This window comes from Exophiala xenobiotica, assembly GCF_000835505.1.
Source record: "Exophiala xenobiotica strain CBS 118157 unplaced genomic scaffold supercont1.4, whole genome shotgun sequence".
Taxonomy (NCBI): domain Eukaryota; kingdom Fungi; phylum Ascomycota; class Eurotiomycetes; order Chaetothyriales; family Herpotrichiellaceae; genus Exophiala; species Exophiala xenobiotica.
Genome location: NW_013562491.1, coordinates 2,425,369 through 2,441,474, shown reverse-complemented (window position 1 = coordinate 2,441,474; position 16,106 = coordinate 2,425,369). Strand labels below are relative to the sequence as shown.

At 51.0% G+C, this 16,106-nt stretch overlaps 5 protein-coding genes across 5 annotated transcripts; 2 read left to right on the top strand and 3 right to left on the bottom strand.

The window, feature by feature from the left end:
• Positions 1 to 277: 277 nt before the first annotated feature.
• Positions 278 to 1,837, bottom strand: PV05_07125 (uncharacterized protein; the record flags this gene model as incomplete). The annotated part of the gene is made up of 1 exon (XM_013459919.1): positions 278 to 1,837. The coding sequence occupies one exon, from the start codon at positions 1,835 to 1,837 to the stop codon at positions 278 to 280; it is 1,560 nt and encodes a 519-aa protein (XP_013315373.1).
• A 240-nt stretch (positions 1,838 to 2,077) lies between these two features.
• PV05_07124 (uncharacterized protein) lies at positions 2,078 to 2,946 on the top strand (the record flags this gene model as incomplete). The annotated part of the gene is made up of 3 exons (XM_013459918.1): positions 2,078 to 2,101; positions 2,205 to 2,328; positions 2,387 to 2,946. 3 exons carry the CDS (start codon positions 2,078 to 2,080, stop codon positions 2,944 to 2,946), a joined length of 708 nt encoding a protein of 235 aa, XP_013315372.1.
• A 4,140-nt stretch (positions 2,947 to 7,086) lies between these two features.
• On the bottom strand, positions 7,087 to 9,447 carry PV05_07123 (uncharacterized protein). Its single transcript, XM_013459917.1, has one exon. The coding sequence runs from the start codon at positions 9,328 to 9,330 to the stop codon at positions 7,228 to 7,230; it is 2,103 nt and encodes a 700-aa protein (XP_013315371.1). The 5' UTR covers positions 9,331 to 9,447; the 3' UTR covers positions 7,087 to 7,227.
• Positions 9,448 to 10,088: 641 nt separating this feature from the next.
• On the top strand, positions 10,089 to 11,580 carry PV05_07122 (uncharacterized protein; the record flags this gene model as incomplete). Its single annotated transcript, XM_013459916.1, has 2 exons — positions 10,089 to 11,022; positions 11,075 to 11,580. The coding sequence occupies 2 exons, from the start codon at positions 10,089 to 10,091 to the stop codon at positions 11,578 to 11,580; spliced, it is 1,440 nt and encodes a 479-aa protein (XP_013315370.1).
• A 1,631-nt stretch (positions 11,581 to 13,211) lies between these two features.
• On the bottom strand, positions 13,212 to 15,942 carry PV05_07121 (uncharacterized protein). The gene is made up of 2 exons (XM_013459915.1): positions 15,406 to 15,942; positions 13,212 to 15,360 (listed from the first exon to the last, which is right to left on the bottom strand). Exons 1-2 carry the CDS (start codon positions 15,901 to 15,903, stop codon positions 13,543 to 13,545), a joined length of 2,316 nt encoding a protein of 771 aa, XP_013315369.1. The 5' UTR covers positions 15,904 to 15,942; the 3' UTR covers positions 13,212 to 13,542.
• Positions 15,943 to 16,106: the final 164 nt, after the last annotated feature.

Below are 16,106 nucleotides of genomic sequence, written 5' to 3'. Positions count from 1 at the left end.
TCATGGCGGACAAACCGATGGATGAGATGACCAGGTCTGCGAGTGACATTGTGCGGACGGGGACGGTGCAGCGGAGGATGGCCGATGATTGTAGATCACTTCTACTGCGTAGTCGGAATGACACCTAGAAATGCCACTCTTCAGTGCTAGCCCTTCAGCTTCCTGATAGGATAGATTCAACCAACCTACCTTGCCTCTGGCCATCATTAAATCTTCAAACAAGGGAGTTTATTTGAGAAGATCAGCTTCCAATTGAAAAGAAATGTCCTAACCTAACTCAAGCTCTATTCAAGAGATAAAATACTCCGGCACAATCATAACGTCCCCGAGACCGAAATGCATCCTCACCACAACCTTCCGGCACATCTTGAAACTTGCCGGATCGTGGTATGATCAGCTCAAATTCCATGTCAAACCCGTCAAGAGAAAGACGAATCTCGTATTCGATGTGGTACCACAAGCGGCCGTCCGGAGAAGTCTTTTCCTCAAAGTTGGTGGTTGGTAGCCTGGGAATATTAAAAACCAGTGGTTCCATGCCATGAAGATCGATGCCCGGCCTGTGGACCCAGAGATCATTTTGAGTTATGGTCTCGGACCAGAATAGTTGCTCTTCAAACCACCACCCATCGTCCTTCGCTTCGTCCGGGAAAAGCCCTCTCCAACCACGCTCGAATACCACGTGTCGTAGAGGCACAGTCTCTCCACTTCGAATGAGAAATTTGGTCACCTTCTCAGCACGTTGAGCGCCGTCATGCGGGTCGATCAGTGTTGGTTGTTGGGGATCAAGAGGTTGTGTGAGTACAGCAACGGGGTTGTCCCAGGCAAAGCAATAGCCACGTCTGATGATTCGTTCAGACACAAAGGCTTTGTCAGCCAAGAGAAGAAGGGATCCGAACGAGACGCTGGTCGAGCTCGACGCCGTTGGGTCATTTGGCATCCTCACAGGTATAGGATACCCACAAATGAACTGCCCCGTGGTCTGACAAAGCCCTGTCAGCCAATACCGCACGTATTCGCTGAAGCCCCCACCCCCTACCAGCAGCAACTCGTCGATTCTCTGGCCGTTCAAACCCAGTGACATTATCTTTGCGGTGATCTCTTGGAGAGCGTTGACCATCATTCCGTTGAGGGTGGTGAACGAAGGCTGAAAGATGGCCCTCACCTCCTCCGGCTCCAGGTCGATGCCTTTTTCGGAGCTCATCTTGAAAGCTGGCATGTTCGGAAGCCCACGAATGGGCAAGACCACATGCTCTGTACCAGAAAAGGTTCGTTTTTGCTTGTCAAAGACCTCCTCAATTTCAGCCAGCAGCTCATCCATCGTCATATGATACCCGTGCTGAGCAAGAGAGGCCAGGACAACAGCAGGGTCTCGGATCACTCTAGCCATCATTGATCTGCAAATTTGGTTCACAAATGTACCACCGCACCATTCGGTGGCTCCGGCGAAGACCTCTTGAACACGCAGTGGGCTTATACCCTGCACCAGGAATGCCTGAAGGTCTGCTGAGCCGGCCCCGATGTCCAAGATCAGAACTAGTCTCCCCATCGGTAGTTGCACGTGTCTGGACCGCTCAAAAGCTTTCTGAAAATGATAGGCAGACGCAGCAGCAGGCTCAGCAACAGCATAGGGCTTGGGAATTCCTGCTTCCCGTGCAGCCGAAAGGATCCATGTGACTTGCTTGGAAGTGGACCCAACTGGGACCGGAATAGCCACTTCGATCAAGGTGTTGGTGGCAGGGTCAAAGTCTCTATAATTGCGACAGTCTCTCCAGTGTGGCCAATCGGTTCTGTGTTGTTGGTGGATGCAGCGATACACATGCCTGATGGCGTGGCCCATGAAGTCTGAGAGCAGTTCCCAGGCTTCGAAGAAATTGTTGCCAGCGAGGTTCTGACGTCTCGGATCCCGAGGCGGTAGACGGCCATTTGCCCTTAGTTGGGCGATGCGCCGCCGAACATGCAAACTTTGGCTTTGACGCTGGCCAAAAAGCAAGGGCTTGAGATCTTTGAACACCTGATCCCTACTAATCAGCCTTGTCTCAAGAGCTTGGGTTACTTCGTGTCCCCATAACTGCTCATCATGCACTTGCTCCAAGGACGGAGTGTATGCAACAAAGGAACAGCAACCTGTTGGCAGAGGGAAGCCAAAGGCGCAGCAACTCACGCGTAATCTTCAAACCCTCTGCGCACATCCAAGTGTTACTCAGGTCCTTTTCTTCCGGACTCTTGCTGTTAACGCGGTCTTCTCATGGGTGTTCAACGAGTTCGAGGAGAAGTCACCAGCTGCGTTCTCGTCTTTCTATGAGCAGCTCCTACAATTGTTTGACCGTTGTATGTGAATTGCAGAACGCATTTCAGACACTAGTCTAAAAGACTAACTTGCTCTTAGACAACCACGATCTTACCGGCCGGCTCAGGATAGTGAGCAACCTGGAATACATCGAAAAAGTGGTGAAGCCGACTCTTGACGCGAAAGCGATACATTATCAGCAGAAGCTGTACAACATCCTATCCAGTCTTCAGATGAAGCCTGCTAGCCAGGTCTGGATCAGTCAAGGTGATGGTCAAGACAATGAAAAGAGACGGGACTTCGAATATAGGTCTCGACAGCTTCTACAGTGGGAGACAGCAATACATCTTGCCTTCCACAAGGCCTTGAATGTCAGGCTCCAAATGGCTCGGAGCAGTCGCTTCTACCAAGCAAGGATCTTCACAATGGGTGACAACTTTGACCCCAAGTGGATGGAGCCTGTTTCCTCGAGCGACAGAGATACTGAAAGTCAACGCCAGGTATATCTATGTGTACTACCTGCAATTTGCAGCTATTCGAGACCGCCGGACTTGGAGGATCCAGTAGTTGTCAGCAAGGCTCAGGTCATCCTCGAGATCAATGGGACGAATGCAGCCAGAGGCGGGGCAGATGAGAGGGACAGGAGTCCTGATCTCTAGAGTTGGATTTGTTATGATGAAGACTTCTTCGAGTTTTGGTTGGATAAAATCTGGATAGAGCTGCACTGGCGTACGAGGGTCTCCTTGCATGAAGAGATCGACCTTATTTTCAGCATACCACGAACTATAATGAGAATAGATGGACGCTTAATCAGAATTGGCCGGTGACTCTAAACATCATGTGTCGTCGCCCTTCTGGCCTTCGTAATAACTGTGGCGATCTGAAGGCTTGAAGCTTTCGGACGTTAGGGTTGAGCAGCTGGCATCCTGGGTGATGGCTGCTCAGGCAGTCGGCCAGGATCCTGGCGGAGCTATTGTACGAAGCACGAACTCCGGGTTGCGACACACAATGGGAGGCAATACGCGAGGTTACAGTACAGAACATGAACCAAGCTTGCCACACAGCCCCTCGTGCTCCACTGCTGGCTTTGTTCCTATGCCGGTTGGCAGTCATCTGCGTTACTTGTCACGCACTAAGAAACAATAGTCGTGACGGATGTAAAGCCCTTGCATCCGGGTAGGTCTGATCAGCCCGTGTCTTACGTCGGCATCAATTGTATGAGATTCTGATTGAGCCACGTATTCTCTACGGCCCGGCCTAAATCTATGAGTGACGGAGAGGAGTCCAGAAGCATATTTCGCTGGATATCAGGACTTTTCTGATAGTGACGGCGAAGATTTCGAACATTAGAACGAGCCCCTACCAGTAAACAACTCGACATCGTAGCTAGGTGTAGCAGTTGGGCTCGTAAGACCAGGTTATGGACAGTTAGATCAAATGTTCGAGCGAGTAAGGTCTCACCAATCTCCAGCAAGCTGGGATTTTCGAAACAGACAGATAAAATGTGGATCCCCCGCGAAGTGCTTTTTACAAGAATGGCTTCCAACGAGCGACAGCGCCTCAGGTCTGGGCCATGCAGTCCCAAAGCCGGTGACCTAAGAGTATCCACTAATAGTATTTAGTAGCTTGATGCAAACTAGGGCCAGCAGGTTGCCAGTCCTGCAACTACGTCGGCCCAGTGTGAGCCTTTTGCGTGGTCCGATGACCAGTACTAGTCGCCGGCATGACAAAATCTCTCGTCAGAAAATGCCCCCTTGGCCATGCCTCTATCACAATTCTTTGGCCACACCCATGTAAGGGGTGCCTTCTGCGTGGCTCATTACGATATCTGACTCACTAGCCAACGAGCAGGCCCGTCCAGGCTTTTACATGGACGAGACGTCTCAGTTGATTCTGGCCGGTCTGGCTAATTTGATGTCTATCGCATGCTGCATGCCAAGTGTCCCGAAGGGGGCCACTAGAGCTTTGGTCACCAAGGGCTGGCAGTCGTGTCCGCTTAGCCCGTCAAACTAATGTGCGGACCAAATGGAACTCCTGACCGACGGCGAAATGAGAAGGGTGGGAACTCACAAGCCGGAATTGTCCATTTTCCCGAACCGGCCCGCCTCCGAGCTGACACCCTTCCGCTGTGAGCACACCTCCTGCACGGACTGTCTATACAATGCAGTGAACATTTGGTCCTTCGGCAACACGCCATAACCTACAGCTTACAGAGCTTCTTAGCTACAACGATAGCTGCCATACCACGTACTGTACTTCCCTGGCACTGCATAACGCTCTCCTGGAGCCGCGACTCTCCCCGTTTCCTCCCGAGGCCGGGGAAGACATCCTCGTACATTCGCCCACCAGACCGACTCCAAAGAACTTATCCTCCGCCGACCTGCATCACCATACTGGTGTATTTCAGAAGGATGTGCTGACCATGCGAACGGAGGTCAACCTACACCCAAATCTACATACACAGTATAGTCTTCCACGCCTTCGAAGGAGTCCAGAGCTTCACGCCAGGGGAAAGAGCAAGGAACATTTCCTGACAGGGACGGTGTGCAACACCCTTGAGTATATGATATACGTCCATTCACGTACCGCGCCATCCGCGATCTTCTATCATCCTCCTCCTACTGAGGCCCGGAGCCAATACGAAGCATATCCATCTCCAGCGATACGACTGGATGGTAGGCTGGTATCGGCTCTTCAAACAGCACACAGCTCAGCGGCGGCCATGAAAGATGTCTCATCCGATATCTCACCCCTCCTCTGGCCGCTCCTAGATAGTACCGATCTCGAAACAGCGTGGCAGGACAACTCGAGTGGCTAATCTCTGGTCGAGAGGAAGTGGGTTTGGTGTCCCGGGACTGTAGCCAGGCTACGGCCTCGCTCTATAAAGGATGAAGCTCTGTGACTAGGGATCCTTGGCCATGCTTAATCATCCTGTATGACAATCAATATTGATTCGGGTCTCGAGTATGCAAGTACGGGCAGCCGCCCTCGGTGGATCTCCCGAGTCCTGTCGGGTGGGCACTACTTAATGCACGGCAACGTTACTAATGTGATTGATAGGCTCTCTCCAACATACAAACCAGCATGTAAGTATTAATATCCATACAAGCAAGATTATTCAGTCGTACGAGAGTGATTTTGGTCGGACTGTCACACCAAGTACGGGAAACGCAGTGTCACGTGATAAGGCTGAGACCCTGTAACACCACTGAAAGTCCATGAATCTTGACGGCGACTACCTTTCAGTCGCTCATTGAGTGTATAACGATCGGACATAGTCCAGAAGCGGACCCTGGCCTCAGCCCCTCACTTTGTGGAGTGGTCTCCGCACATTCATTGGGGGTAGCTCGAACTTGGTCGAATTTTCGCGGCCGATGACGGGCGGACGCCATGCGGGTCGGCAGATACGGCCAGTGAGTACAGAGGTATCGTGCTGGCGTGCTATGACCATAGACTTCATAAAACCATGCAAGACATAGTCCGCATCAGTAGGGTGCTGATGGACTTGTCTACGTACAATAAAGGCCACCCTCTGGACTAGACAGCCTTGCAGGGGACGAAGTCCAGCACGTACATCCTTACACGGGGTTTGACTGGCGGTCATGGACGTCGAAGAACATTGCACAGTCTGATCGGTCCGACGGACAGGATACTCCTATCTGATCCGATATATGTGGCCATCCACGGTTATACTTAACCATGCGGAGCGAAGTTGAAGTATGCCTTTACATGCAGCTCCTCAGCGGGCCATCTTGGCTCGGATAAATACTTGATTGGCTGGCCTTATCCATTGGATGAGAGTAACCCCAGCGATAAGGCCGATTGGTTCACAAATGTGCAGCCACATGATATGTCTCTCGGAAAAGAGTTTTTCCTTCGCGGTGAAATATTAATCCGTTGTTTCCACGGCGGGCCACTGTTACTGCTGCGATGGCGGGAGCGGGACGATGCACGCGGCGGATTGTATTCTACAGGTGACAGTCTTCCGGAGGGGGTTCGATCTCACCCGGCGACTACAATACTGTAGGGCAAATATGGGCCCCCAAACCTGCCCGTTGTGGGATGGCGAATCTTTTTAGATTGTGGCATATTCTACAAGGCAGTATACCATTGACTGGCCGGACTGGAATGCTTGATGAACGAGCAGGTGTTTTTTATTGTTATTGAGCTCCATTATCACAATCATTTTCTCTCACCGTAGTTGGTAACCACAATGGAATTCCGTGTCTAATACTCTTACCCTAACGTGGTTGGGAGTATGTTTTCGGCCTTGAGTTTCACGTGCGGGCTCCGCTGGAGGACTTTGTTGGGGCGGGCTCCACGGGAACGGACACTACAACTGTACAGTTCAAGATCTTCAATACATCGAAGACCACGGATGATCTGAGGTGTCGCTGGGTCTTGGCCGCCTCAATATATGCTTCGAGACTTCGCGTTTCGCTCATGTCGTCGTTACCGTGGATGTACGGAGACGGTGCCGAGGCCAAGATCTCTCTCCGGGCGGCGTAAGTATATGTCACGGCGTGTGAGAGCGCTAGACTTGTTCACAGGACACCCAGTATCAAAGAACGGCGAAGAGATCTGTGTTGAATGCCTAAGGGTCCTAAGGGGAGCAGTAACTACATAGCTTATACTGAGGCTTTAGGTGACTAGGAATGCCGAACTTTGACATTTGGGACATGCAGCCATCCCCTGGTAGTATTATCTATCTAGGTAGGTACAAGAACACCTGGACCCCTTTCCATGGCGCATATGTTCCGTAATATCATCGGGCAGCCGAAGATCTCTCTGAAAAAGCCCTCATCCCGGCAATCCTCCTTCCTCCCAAGGTCGTCGTAGTATTATGGTGTTGGGCAATTTTACTACCAACTGTGCTTTCTCAAGGGGCGCATGATATCTTCTGTCCCGATTCGCCAGTATCACAGAAGGCATGACCTGGTTCAAGTGGAGTTGAAGAGTTGAAATGCGCCAGCACAATCGTACTGACCTTGTCTCCGGATGGGATTCGGGCCATATCCTCCATCATCTGGGAATTTGCCGTTTCTTGGTACGATGATATCGAATATCATTGTGTGCCCTTCGACTGTAACGCCCACTTCATAGTCAATCTCAAACCATTGCTTAGTGCCATCGGGAGTCAGTCTTGTGGTAGCGATGAAGTCCTTAGAATCTTGTTGCGTGATATGGAATACGATTGGGTTGTCCATTTCGTGAATGTCAAGGCCAGGCTTTTCGAGCCACAGCCCGTCATTCGCGATGGTGTCGGAGTAGTAAAGGTGTTCTACGATCTCCCAGCGTCCATTTTCGTCAGCGCAATCCATGAGAAGCCCTCTCCAGCCTCGTACAGATTCTCTGAACGGTCTGTTCGCAGGGATAATCTGCTGTGGGCGAATCAAGAACTTGGACAGGTATACCCGTTTTTGACCGTCTTGTTCACTCGTGTGTAGGCTCTCCCGTGGGTACCTTCTCTTCCCCAGCTCCTCGAGGCGGCCAACGCAATACCCGCGCCGGACCACTCTTTCTGTCACTAGATCCTTATCCGCAGCCAATAATAATGCTCCTCTTGAAACGGTGGTTGAGCCAGTAGCCGCGGATGTCGGATGGCTTACTGGAATGCGGTAGCGCGCTGAGCCATAGAAATTTGTGTCGTATCGCTGCCGCAGCCGACTCCGTAGATAGGGATTCTGGCTCCCTCCTCCAACTAGAAGTATCTCGTCAACCTGGCCAGTCGTGCCTTCACGTCTCGATCGTGAAGCAATTCTGGCAATGGCACTGTCGATCATAGATATGATCTTAGTAATTGATGGGTCGAAGGCTCGCTTCACATTGTCTGCATCCAGAGTGAAGCGATCTTGAATCATTCCACACTCTGGAGCATCTGGGAGACCCCGAAGATTGAAAACAGCTTTCTGACTCCCATCGAATTTTCGTTTGACAGATTCGAACTGTCGTTCGACCTCGCGCTGGAACTGATTTACTATCAATAGGATCTCTTTCTCTTCCCGAGAATCAGATACTGCTTCTGCGATCAGAGTGTCTGATAGTATCTTGTTCTTAACAATTTGTCCTGCTGTTTTGTTGACAGAGCTGCCACCACACCATTCAGTCGCCCCTACGTCGGCTTCGCGCACTCGAAGGGGGCTGACACTGTCGACGGTCCAAGCTTTCAGATCCACGGATCCTCCCCCAATGTCGACTATGAGAAAGGTTTTTCCCAATGCCTCATGGATGGGTGACATTATCAGATGATATGCTAAAGCAGAAGCTGGCTCGGCTTCTGGATAAGGATTCGGGATCCCTGCCGTCTTTGCTAATGCCATGACCAGGTTTATCTGGTCGGGGGTGGACGCAACCGGCAAAGGGAGCCCTACGCGAATGGTGGGATCGCCTGGTGGAGACCAGTTTGGCTGAGTCTCGATCTCTTGAGGATCCCACTGTAGGGTTGCGTGAGATTCAGCGATGACTTTGAGGATATGCGTGTATGCCAGAGCTGTGTAATCGGAATGGAGATAGATCTGTGGCATCTCTTTGGCGTCCGGGTCTTCTCCGCGCTCGATGAGAGCTTGGTGAAATCGAGTTCTACCTTTGTAGGTTGAAATCTCCTGCAGCAAATGTCGAATCTCAGTCGCCGGATACGTTTCCAAATCGAATAAAGATGGCTTGAAATGGCGTTCAACATCTTTCTCTGAGATCCGTCCTTCTCGTATGGCTTCGGTTACTTCATCACCCCAGAGCAAGCGGGAAGGTAGTTTTGATGACGGCGAAGCACGTTCGACTGCGACTTGAGTAAGCACGGATGTGTCGTTATTGAGCCAGGTGATAGGCTCCAACTCTTGCAACGTAATATCTCTGGGACCCTCATGACCCCAGATGAGTCTAACAGCCGCCTTGGTGTACACAGTTCCGAGGTCCACGCTGATATGTATTTCTTGAGGGGAAGGAGGAGGTCGTGGTGGTGAAACGCGGGTAGCCGTTCTCTTGGCAGTTGCACTTCGAGTTGTTCTTCGGGACTGGGAGAGGAATGTAGGTTCTTCCGGATCCATGGTAGAGTCCACACTTCGCTTCAGAGATTTTGGAAGTCGAGGATAGCAAGAAAGGTTCAGCCTCTTGCATCTGGCACATGTCCCACCACTTTCGGATTCTTTGAGGGTACAGCGTGTCTGAATCAGAGTTAGCTGAAAGCATCTTCGTTTGGTAAGTGATCGCATACGTTAGAGCTTGAGCAACTCTGACAGGCCGGCATCTTGAAGGCTTGGGATCGGTAGAGGCAATGAAGCTTGAAGCAGTAGATGGACCAGAAAGCAGTCGGCTTGATGTGCTCCTGGGGGCCGACGCGAATCTGCTCCAATGCGACGCTCCCAGCAGAGAACTTTTGCTAGAGGAGAAGGCGAAAGCTGAAGGAACTTAAAGCGCTCGATGACTTAGAGATATGAAAAAAAAGAGAAATCCCTTGGGGGAAGAGCCGCCTAATATGGTCAATACCATTACCACATGCCCACCACGACTCGAGCGGTGATACTCACGTGCTCAGGTCAAGTGAAGAGCGTCGCATTGAATTCGAAATGTGCTCACTTTATTATTACCGGAGTGACATGCTGAGAGATGCCAAAAGTCGGTGGGGCTAAAGGTGATATGGCAATAACATCAAGGTGGCCTTACTTCAAGCAAACAAAGAACAGTTTCTCCATTTCAGCCCACTTCAAGCAAACAAAGAACAACTTCTCCCTTTCGGCCAAGGTCTGTCTGTACCTGCAACCCCCTCCCCCAATTCAAGTTCTGCTTCGAGGCATCAGGCTCCAAGATGAAAGATAGACATTCCTGGACGGTTGAGGAAACAAGAGCACTCGTCGACAGCTTCGATGCCTTGAGAGGCAAGGATATCCCTCTTACGGTAGCCTCTATTTACACAGAGTTCAAGAACCTCATGCCACAGAGCCTCCTCGCAAAGTCACATATCGCCAACAAGATTACGACGTTGGCTAGACAGAAGAAAGTTTCTAAAAAAGAATTGTTTCATTCCTGGGAGGAGCATCGTGAGCAATTGCGAGAAGACTCCGATAATCGGAAACGTAAAAGACATGAGTCGCAGGACGTCAACGAGTCAAACAACACCAACTCACCCACCCTGGAGCTGCGCCTAGGTAAAAGAAGAAGTACCACTAGGCAGCTAGAGTCGAATTGTTCCGAGGAGCAAAGCGAATCCGGCTTATCTTCGACAGCGACCTTTGGCACACAAAATTCCCCAGATGACGATACTCCAGACAGACATTTGGACAATATGGAAGAGCAGAGTCCTGCGTCAGGCCGTATCAACATGCAAGTCGAGCCCTGGGAGGAAAAGCTTCTCTCATATATCCGCGGGTATCTTCACAACAACATCCACGACCACCCTCCTGATTACGAATACATCAGGGATACTCTGGAGAAGGCACGCGAGGAGACAGAACAAGGCATCAAATGCTTTCTGCTGGCTCGGCCTCCAGCCAGGCTCACACCTTCGAGTATGACTGACTCCGCCAAGGACCTGAGCTGCTTATTACTCAGAGGAGGAGAAGGCAGGAGCTTGGAAAGCGGTCTGAATACGTTATACTCAGGCCCAGGAATGACTGTCGAATTACTCCTTCGTGTTTTCGCCGCCGCGGCGATCTATCGGTGGGTATTCTTATGGTCTGACGAACGTTGGGACGTGCCCATGCCGTCTGAAATGTGCAAACTAATGGGAGTCTGCGAACAATGTAAGTCACGCCCCGAGATATCATTGCTTCGACTAACTCCTAACTTCAACAGTGAATCCGGATTTTGTCGCAAAGATCAAGCTTGAAAATCGTCTCAAGCACCTCGAATCCGTGGTCAAGCCGACCTTACCTGAACGAGCACAACACTGTCAAGCAATGCTGTACGAAGTCTTCGACAGTCTTTGCGTCACATTGGCAAAGGCCCAACGCGCTTCTCTCACTGCCGGTTCATCAGAGTCTAGCACTGATTATAGCTTCTACTCACGACGTGAACAACAGGTCCGATGGGAGGGAATAATGTATAGTGTCTTCTTGGATCTCCTTCATCTCAAACTCATAATGCTGAAAAGCTCCATGAGCTACCTGTGGAGGTTCCCCAAACAGGGCGACGGCTTCAAAGCTGAATGGATGAAGTCGGCGCACGAAGCATCAATCCCGGAAGGAAGCTTGGTGTATATTTGTCTCAGTCCAGCACTTTTCTGTGGTGGACGGACCTCAGATGCACGCTCGACCCTCGTTGCTGCGGCATTGGTGGTTGTGGAGGGATTTGCGGTCTGAGACTGGACCACCTACGAAAGAACATTCAAGTGGGCAGAGAAGCTGTCATTGTCGTTGATGCCGTGGAAGCCATGCGGTTGCGTACGTTTCACATGACAATTCAAATCAATATTGAAAAGATACAAGTAGTCTGGGTACGCTTACACCTTCCGCGGGCCTGATAAGGTAGCCTCCACAATGTCCAAACTCTGCACAGACCAACGCCAGGCCCATTGCAGAATATCGTGATCTCGTCCGCTGAGCCGGCGCCGATGTCTAAAATCATATGTTTCTTTCCAATGGTTGGTGTATCGCAGCTTTTGATGTGGTACGCGAGGGCCGCGGCTGACTCCCCCACTGGCCATGGGTTGGGGAGACGAGCATTATTGGCAGCATCGAGGATGAGGCGAACCTTCGAGCCGGTTTCCAGGAAGAATGGCATCGTCTGGCAAGGAGCATTCGACTCCAGCTCTAAGATAGGGAGTCTGCTAGCCGTAAATCGCTGGAGTTATGTTCATGTACTAACGGCCTTCTGTGGGTCAATGACTTACGCTATAACTTTGTATACCAGGGATTCCTGATAGACAACGAGTACCACGTCAAGGGGGATCGGGAGTGCCACTCGAATGGGTGTCGTAGGCTCCCAGGCCACGACTTCCTTTCATATCGTGGAAACCATGGCCCTTATGGCCCTTGATGTCATCTTGCTTATTTTCTTGACCTTCGTGAAAGGCAGTTACGCCGAATCGCAGAGGACGACTTAGGCAGCGAGGTGAACGACAAACTTGTCTCATTTCCTTCATTCATTCATATCTCTTTACATCTATCTTGACAGCAGCTTATTTACTACCTACTAAATGAATATGTCCGATTACCTTCCGTCAATTATTGCGGCTTAATCTCAATTGCTGGAAGCATCATTTGCACCCTCCTGCCCATCCGACATACAAACAAGAGTACGCACCGCCGCGTAGACAACCTTGCACAACAAGTAGAGACCGTTGCACAACAAGTAGCAAGCCTTTCTACTCAGATTCAGGCTCTGACGGAACAACTCACCAACCAAATCGAGACCCTAACAGCGGAGACTCGTAAGAGCGACTTGAGGTGGTCAACTTCCTCCAGATAGCTGTAACTACACAGCCTTGATGGTACTCCGATGCTACGCTGCAGCGGCTGTGTTCCATTGGGTATTCATGAACTTCTCTGACAGACCGCCGATGCCAAGAAGACAGCGACTGTCAAAGATATGGTGGACGGGGTTGCAGAAGGTATGTTGCATTCGCTGGTATTGACATTGTCGAAGCTGACCATGAGAACGCAGAATTTCCCGTCTATGATTGGAAGTGCGCCTTCGGCTAGCAAGAAGCCTCATATCCTACCACTTCCGATTCCCAAGTGTTGGGGATGCTTACAACGACGAATGGGTGGAGTCCGTACACAACGACGAAGTCGCAGATCCGAGTGGGAGGAAAGTCCTGATGTGTCTGCGTCCTGCGATCCAATCCTTCCACTATGACCAGAGAGCCTTAACGGTTCCGGCACTGGTTCCGCTAGAAGGATGTGGTCCGCCCTGGCAAGAATGCCTGCACCACATTTTGAGGAAGCCATGCCAGAATCAACATGCAGAATAGTGAAGAGAGCAATGAAAAAGGGGCATCCAAGAAGATGGAAAAGAAAGGCTGGTTATCAAATGGTCGGAGTGGCATGAATGAATTGAGGGTCGTCCATGATGAGGGATATCCCCAAGTGAAGATGAGCATGTTTGTACTGTGCTGATTTGCATAGACTGGTTGCATTGGGACAAGCTCAGTCATGATCAGGCCGGCTGGCGACTGATTAGACTGGCAAGTTGGATAGAGAAGATCATCCAATTCGTAATTTGCAGCACCAGTCCATTGTAAAGAGTTTCAGCCGGCGGCAATGTCCTGGAAATGCAGTCAAGGTCTGGCCCTGTGTTGATCCACTAATCCGAGAATTCACTCATCGCCCGCCCATAAAGTCTGGCTTGTAAGCCCGGATGCCTCCCTTCGACAGTTCTCGCAGCGCCATCGTCGCATACTGGCTCGAGCCAAGCTGGAACTTGAGCACAGCGGCGAGTTTCGGCTGTTGACCATCAGAAGCTCCGCTGCCTTCGCCTTCCTTTACAGTTCCACTGGCTCCATCTGCCCTCGAAGTCTTGCGCTTGAGCCGGTCCATGTCCGTCTCGACGAACTGAGTGTTTTCATCAACGTACTCTTGCACCTGCACATCGAAATCCTCGCCGATCCTGGCCAGAATTTTACGATATCCACCACTCAGGCTGAAATCCCTCTGCTTGCGGCGCATATCGTATGGATCAAGATGTCCTCCATCTTCACTTGCCATGAACGTCTTGTACCACTCTCCGCACGCATTGGCCGGATAGAGCACATCATAGCCTGGTAATGGCAAGACGATATCGAAGATCGAATACTTCCCACTGGCAGCTTCGTCGGCAGTGAGCACTCTCGCACGCTCGAATACGTCGTCGGGATCATATGCCCGGTCGTCGTCCCCTGGTTGGATGATGATCTCTCCGTCCGCATCTACCTTTTCCTCCGCCTCCTTTTGCACTTCTTTGTCCTTATGTTCCTGGATCAGCACGAGGTCACCTTCGACAACAGACTCGCCAGATAATTGCCATCGCTTGCCTACAGCAAGATTCCAGACATAGGACTGATAAGCATGGACGTACATCAGCCTCAAGTTTCGCTGGATAGACATCAAGGCTCCGAGATGGTCGTGCTTATTCTTGCTCAGATGTCTGATCAGCGCCGTTTCTGCGGAGAATTTGCGCGGGATCTTGTCCAGAGCACCGCCAACCTTGCCAGTCGTCTTCCAGAAGTTGATACCTTCGGCCCGTGCTCGATCATCTTGGCCGACCAGAACGCCAGGCGGTAATGACTCGGAGTCCTGTAGCGCCACGGGCGAGAAATCCAAGATAGCGTCACATGCGCCTTTGAAATCGCCTTGAAGAATCTTCACACCCACGACATCAGTTCGTTGAGCAAAGGTACCAAAACGCTGTAGGCCGTAGTAATTCAAGAGCCCTTTTTCCCGGAGCTGCCGAAGTGACTCGGACAAGTACGTCTGAGCTGCCAATATCTTGTCGGCGACAGCCAGATCCTCTGAGCCTGCGAGGCTGCAGTCGCGCAAGGTTATCACAAACTCGTTCCCACTAAGATCACCGAGTCCGAGACCGTGCTGCTCATACTTGAAATCTCCAACCGCGGCATATCGCAAAGATCGATTCAATCGCGCCAAGCGCTCAGCCTCCACACGATACGCGCTGCATCTCTGCACTGTGACAGCTCGTCGATCTTTCGTCCCCGCGAACTGAAAGGTTTTGTTGTTCGTTTTGATCTGCTTTGTCATGTAAGAGATGACCTCCAATGTGTCTTTGTTCTCCTTGTACAACGTGAAATGGACGAATTCGCCTCCTCGGTCAAGCCATCCTAGCTTTCCTGGCCGTACGCCCTTGTCGAGGGGTTTGCTCCATTGCCGTCCGTCTCTGCCACGATTGTTGTTCGCCACGGCGGTGAGGACCAGCACTCCTTCATTGTCGGTAGAAGAGTCGATCTTGCCGTGAAATATACGACGGATATCCTGGTGAATTTGTGATCGGACGTTGCGATCCGAGGTGAAATCCGCGCGGACAGTGGGATGATCACGAGTCTTCATTTTCGGGTGACGAAGAATCGATTCGTAGAGTGATATTAGCTGGACGACAGCTTCTTCTTTGAAGTACTCCACCAGCTTGGCTCGGTCGTCGTCGGACACCTAAGGCTTTTAGTAACTGCGCGGTAGATTGATGTTGAGACTCACATCTGATTTCACGTCTTTGCTGTTTCCCTCAGGATCGTCTTCGGCTCTTTCTTCGGCTCTCCCTTTCCCCTGACCACCTGACGGTTGCACTGTCTCATCGTTTATTACTGTAGCTTCAGTCATGACCGCGTCCTTGTTGGCGTCACCTGTGTTTGGCTCGTTTTGGGCTGAGCCGGGAGAGACAAGCGAAGAGTCCGCGTCCATGCTCTGGAGATGCAAAACACGTCCATCCGGCAAGATTTCATGGACAAGGAAATCGGTATATCTCTTTTTCAGGACCCCCTTGAAGACACCTCGTACAGGGTCAACAAAAGCAGTGATACCTACCTGCAGCTCCTTGGTGCTGTCATCGACGGTGAGCGTGTCAGCCATCCTCACGACATCCAAGCCGTTCTGAGTTGCAGCAAGATCCTGGCCGTCTTGGCTTACTGCGGGAACTTGATCGTCGTCCAGCTTGACTCGCTTCTGAGGACGACTATCAACGCTTGGCTCGTCCATGGTCCTTCGAACGATGCCAGATTACAAAATGGGTTGGTGTTATTTATCACGCGGTGAAACTTCAGGACTTCAAAGTGAAAACTCAAGGCATGCCAAGCCCATTGGAACTAATCTCAATACAGGTTAGCGTGCGTCTTCATCGACGCCACTGTCACAACAACAGCCCATGATAGCCCCATCAGCACCCTTCTGTCGAAGCTATA